Source organism: Aegilops tauschii, chromosome 2, assembly GCF_002575655.3.
Source record: "Aegilops tauschii subsp. strangulata cultivar AL8/78 chromosome 2, Aet v6.0, whole genome shotgun sequence".
NCBI classification, from domain to species: Eukaryota; Viridiplantae; Streptophyta; class Magnoliopsida; order Poales; family Poaceae; genus Aegilops; species Aegilops tauschii.
The window spans coordinates 533,273,883-533,279,459 of NC_053036.3; the positions used below are offsets into that span (position 1 = coordinate 533,273,883).

The window sequence follows — 5,577 nt, forward strand, 5'->3', positions numbered from 1 at the left end:
GAGTGTGTCCGAGTCCTATCTGGGTGGTGTTTAGACTACCGCAAAGCTCTCTGAGTTAATTCCGGCTTACGAAGAAATGGAAGTCTGGACTGACCCACGAACAAATGCGACTCCGTTTAGTAACTTGGGGGATCCGGACTTCTTGGTCTGAATGGATGCGAAAGATTTGAGAGTCCCCGCTAAGCTGCTTTAGGCAACATCTGTGAGGAGGGGAAAAATCAAAGTGAAATACTGACATCGTAAAGCTCCACAATACCACTCCCTTCGTCCTAAAAACTTGTTTAATGACATATCCGCATCTAGATAAATCTAAAATAAGTTTCTTTCTTTTTTGTTTCTTTTTTTTACAAAAAAACAAGCTTTTGAGAATTGGACTTGTGTGGCACGTGCACGATTGCTAGTTCTTCACAAACCTACAGTTGTGAGAGACATATCTCAGCCCTACACTTGTCCCTTCTGGCAAGCAAAGCCTTATTTCATCACAAATCACCGAGCAGGTTACAGACACCAACTGTATGCATATAAGCACCCCGTCTCAGGTTGACGTTACAGGCAAAAACGTCACGTTATTGCAGTGTAAGCAGGTGGATTCCGGCGTCGGTCGCAGTTACAGCGTCAGCGGAAACTGTTACTCTACCAAACATGTGTCTACTCGCTCGGCGGTGACACCGTGGGCGGCGACGGCGACGGTGACAACAAGGTCGACGAAGTGGACATGGGCTCGTGGAGGACGGTGTTGGTGGACACCGCGATGGCGTTGCCGTCTAGCTGCAGCATCACCGCCCCGAGGATCTCGGTGAGCAGCTTCTTGAACTCGGCCTCGTCCACCTCCTTCCCGTCGTCGGCGTTGGCCATCTTGAACGCCTCATTCACCACAACATCCACCTTTGCATTTTTATGAAAAATCGTAGATCATTAGAAGTTTATCCAACACTAAGAACATTGTATTTCACATTTATGAGCTTCGTATGGAATAAATGATTTAGTACATCTGTTCTAAATTACCTGATCAACAGCTCCGTATGGTGGTAGATTTACTGAGGCGGCCAACTTGTCAAGCGCGACGCGAAGGTACTTCTTCGATGTTCTATCTTTGTGTTCCTTGGGTACATCTCCCCAGACAGAATCCAGCAGCTGGGAGAAAAATGCATCGTTCAGTATCGTTGAACTGAATACATTTTCACATTTGCCATAGATAAAATCGAACTTGTGGAACATGCATGCACGTATCTTAGTATGAGTATACCTTGTCGAACTCGAACTTGTTCGACAGTATCTTCCTAATGCCAGCCCCATCAAAGGTGTTCTCAGTGTGCGCCACAATTACCGGGCACTCCTGGAGTCGACGGGCGATCACTCCCAAGTACTTCTTGAATTCCTGGAAGAAGATCTCTTGCGATGCCGTTCGGTCGAGCTGATCTGCCGGCAGTTCCTGCAAGGCAGGTTCTACGACCTTCTCCATAACCTATCACGAACGCTCAGTTGTCAGCAGACGCTCCATGAGCCTTGTCACAGACATGAACTATTATGGTTGCAACTTTTGCTGTGAAACTGCACAAAATGAATACCAGAGAGTCCGAAGCCGGTGGCATGCCGTGATCGACCGTCAGCTGTCGAAGAGCGGCAGGCAAACATTGTCGCAACGACGCATTTCCGGACTCGATTTGAGAGAATATGGCGACCGCCTCCGCTTCGTACGCCGTGCTCTCGACAAACTCGTTCAGGTCTTCCCCGTCCATCCTGAGGATCATGATCGGGTCCCTCTTGAGCCCGGCCGCCATGCCGAGGAGTATGTCGGACAGCACGTGCTGGAACTCTGGCTTGCTCACCGAATCTTGCTTCCCGTGGGTGAACTCATTTAGAACCTGCACCGCATATTACACATCATTATATCGGTAAACTTAGCGTGCGAACGTGCTGCAGCCTGTCATAGAGGCTGCCAGCCGTTGATCCAACTAGCTGACTCGTGCGCGCCATATACTCCAACTACAAGTATTTCGGTACAGAGGTAGTAGAACGTTGCAGGTGATGATGTCGTGCAATGTGGCAAGGTACGCACGCGTCACTGCATGGGCGTTGCGCCCTAACGATGTCCATATTTGTTCTCGTTACTTCAGGCGGATAACGTTCCATATAGCTTAGTTTTCTTAATTACCAGGTGCTAACTTTGAGCACAGTTAAAAATTGAGGGACCAACAAAATTCAAAATACAAAAATGTCATTACTGTAAATGTTAAAATACTACTCCCTCCGCTCCGAATTACTTGTCGTAGAAATGAATAATTCTGGACAAAGGGAGTAGTAAATTGTATGCTCTTTGCACGTCATTTAAAAAAGCATGGCATTTAAATATATAATAACGTGGAAAAAATACGTTCCAATACTTGAAGTTTGCAAGGATCTTGAAGTTACAGATCAAGCGTATTGAATTGATTGATTTGAATAAAGGAAGACTATATTATCCTTTTTGAATCAAGGGATACATTCTAATCGCGTGTACCGAAGCAAAGTTTGATAGTTATTTCCTTTCCTAGAATCATATTGGACAAGATCCAACTTGGATTTTACCCCTCTAGAATCCAGATTGTCCTCGATCCCTTTTTTTTATCAGAGAATCAAATAAGCATGTGGAGATGCTTCCACAATACATGAGATGATAGAGTTGGGGTTCAGTTAGACTGCCACGTGGCAGAATCCTATGAATACTCCCTCCGTCCCGAATTACTGTCACACAAATGAATAAAATTGGCTTTATCTATAACTAAAATACATCTAGATACATTCATTTCTGTTTCAACTAATTCCAGACGGAGGGAATGGGGCATATTAAACAGCTAATATTTAAAGTTATTGGCACACTATATGGTGTGGTATAGATATAGTAGATGTGTCGAATATATGTATACGTGTGTTAGGCTGACCAGATTCTCTTTGCAGCCATTTGGAATCCCAGTTGAGCATATGAAACCACGTGCCCTTCTGCATCATTCTAGAGACATGAAGCGTGTCCAAAGAAGCAGAGTACTACTTGTACGTTACTTATGCTTTTATGTGCGCATGTCACTACACATCCAGAACTTCCTAGACATATTGAATGAAACGTGGCTACACATCGAGTGGACACTTTCACCAAGGATTGCATCTAATCATGTCCAGCTACAGGCCTTACATATTGCAAAACATAACCGTTAGGCATACCTCGGAGTAGATGTGGTCCGCCTGCGCCGACGACCCCTTCGCCGGCAGCCCGATGGCGGCCCCGATGTCCGCGACGGCGGGCTGGAGCTCCCTCAGCGACAGCCTCCCGTCGCCGTCGGCGTCAAGGTGCCGGAACTTGTTCTCCACGAACTTCGCGAACGCCCCCTCGTTCTCCACCAGCTCCCGGATGTCGGACCCGTCCAGCACCTGCGCGTTCTTCCTCCTCGCTTTCTGCTGGGCGCTCTGCATCGTGTCGAGCTTCTCCTTTATATCACGATGGGAAGATGAAGTTCCAAGTTGCAGCAATGGCGGCAGGTCCCTCGTGAGCACGACGCTGATGGGTCTGTCACAGGCTAAAACCACTTCTTTCTGGCCTTTTTGCGTGTGAGGCTGTGAGTAACGATGGATCGGCTTGCCCTGTAGTTGGTTGGTCTTGTATTTATAGGCCCGTGATACTACCTGACTAGCTCTGGACTCTGGTTGTTGGGCGGATAAGGGGTTGTGCAACGTCGCCCGATGGGAATGAAAGGAGGGGGGCACGTGTGAGGACGCGCGGCGACACATGGCGCGTGTAGCCTTTTTTATGCTTTTGCCGTCGCTTCTGGCTGGTCGGTGCTTGTTCTCTACGACTTGTGTACCTTTAAAAAACGAGAAATGATTGCCACATGTTGCTCTGATTTTTTTCATTTATTCTTAGAGCAACTTCAACCCAAGCGGACAATAATTTTGTCTATTTTTCGTTTGTTTAGATCGGCCGCCTGCTCGGCATCCAGTAGCCCATGCGCCCAACACAAGCTACCTATTTTCATGTTCGGGTGCAAATTTAAAAGGCTCACGGCCATAGATCAAGCTAGCGGTCATGCCGGCACTATGCCAGTGGCCGACATACAATGCTAGCTCTAAAAAGACCACCACGCAATCTTGCTAGCGCGCTTGCCAGCGGCCGGCACACATGCCAGCACACAAAAAAGGTCGGGAGTTCGACCACGTCATTTCGGTCGTAGTCATGCCAGCACACTTGCTGTCATACAAAAAAGGATGGCGCCTACCGCCATAGATCACTCGTCGTCGAACTTGAGCATGTCGGCCTGCATCTTCTCGAACCATGGCCTCTTCCTCGGCGACACGGTGTTGAGGTTCATCTTCATGATCTCCATCACCGTCATCATGCTAGCGAGAGCTACTTCTTTCACCTTGGTCTTGGCATTGGTGGCCTTGATCTCGAGCATCTTGGCTTGCTTCTTCGCCTCCATCTCAAGCATCCTTGTTTGCTTCTCCGCCTCCATCTCAAGCCTCCTCCTTTGGATTTTCATAAAGGCATTCATTTGCTCTTCCTTGTCTTGCGGCACTTCTCCTCTCTTGAGTCCTTCTTGGTCATCATGCCCTCCACAGTAGCGATCAAGGTGTTGAACGCCGCATCCCACTTGTCCTCCTTCTTGGAGTTGGTCTTCCCTCGCGGTCGTGGCTTCTCGCCCTCCCCAACCTCCTCCAGGGCTCCCCCCACGTGCCACGAGGGCGGCATATTGCGTCTTTAACTTTTCCTCCCCGTTGATGACCCTCCAACAATGGGATAGATTAAAAGGACTTGTCGTCATGTTGGACCTTGAAAGCCGCCAAAGCTTGGAACACCCATAAATGGATAGCATGCAAGCATATGGACAAATGGTATGCAAATGGGCATGCAAAACAGAATGAAAACGAAGAGGGCCGGATGCATACCATGTCTTGTATGCCGATGCCGCTCACGGGGCGTGCCTTGATGCTCTCAAGAGTGGCACAAAACTTGTTGCACTCTTATTGGATCACCCTTCATCGCTTCGAAATGGACACCCACCCGCGCGTGTTTTACATTTGGTACATCGCAAACTTCTTGCTCTCATGGTACTCACGGTGGACACGAATCCAAAAGGTTGATTCCTTTTGTTCGGCGCCGACCTTGGGGTCTTGCCCAATGTCCCTCCAACACTCACAAAGGAGCTTGTCCTCGGCTGTCGTGTATGCCTTCGTCCGCCTGCTCTTGCGCTTCGGCTTCACCCTGACGGCTTGGTTGGCGAGCTCATCCTCAAACAAAGGCTCCCCGTCGATGTCCAACTCATCCTCTTCCTCGAGCCCCTAGTCCTCCGGAAACTCGTGGTCCAGCGGGAAGCCGTCCAGGTCTAGGCCAACCTGATCTTGCATGAAGGCGTCGTGCATGCCAACTTGATCATAGGTAGCTGGCGTGAATGACCCTCGACCGTCTTGGTTTGGATCTCATCGGGATCGTAGCCAGCCGTGGTGGCACCCCCAGCGGCCGCTGCACCACCCTCGAAGACGATGCTCTCCATGAAACGGTCGGTCGTCTCGTCGGCAGCGGGCGCCGGCATTCTGTCGAACAGGTTG

The 5,577-nt window shown here is 49.1% G+C and overlaps 1 protein-coding gene across 1 annotated transcript; it reads right to left on the reverse strand.

Annotated features, from left to right (window-relative positions):
- Nucleotides 1–454: 454 nt before the first annotated feature.
- LOC109771940 (uncharacterized) lies at nucleotides 455–3,623 on the reverse strand. The gene is made up of 5 exons (XM_020330636.4): nucleotides 3,199–3,623; nucleotides 1,569–1,865; nucleotides 1,247–1,465; nucleotides 1,006–1,134; nucleotides 455–885 (listed from the first exon to the last, which is right to left on the reverse strand). Exons 1-5 carry the CDS (start codon nucleotides 3,445–3,447, stop codon nucleotides 649–651), a joined length of 1,131 nt encoding a protein of 376 aa, XP_020186225.1. The 5' UTR covers nucleotides 3,448–3,623; the 3' UTR covers nucleotides 455–648.
- Between the last annotated feature and the right edge of the window lie 1,954 nt (nucleotides 3,624–5,577).

Bases quoted from the DNA above. Each gene is read 5' to 3' on its own strand.
- LOC109771940 (XM_020330636.4), bottom strand. From the start codon at position 3,447: ATGCAGAGCGCCCAGCAGAAAGCGAGGAGGAAGAACGCGCAGGTGCTG. The intron at 1,466-1,568 runs GTATTCATTTTG...CGTTCGTGATAG, and splicing joins CACCGGCTTCGGACTCTCTG to GTTATGGAGAAGGTCGTAGA. The intron at 1,135-1,246 runs GTATACTCATAC...TTTTTCTCCCAG, and splicing joins ACAAGTTCGAGTTCGACAAG to CTGCTGGATTCTGTCTGGGG.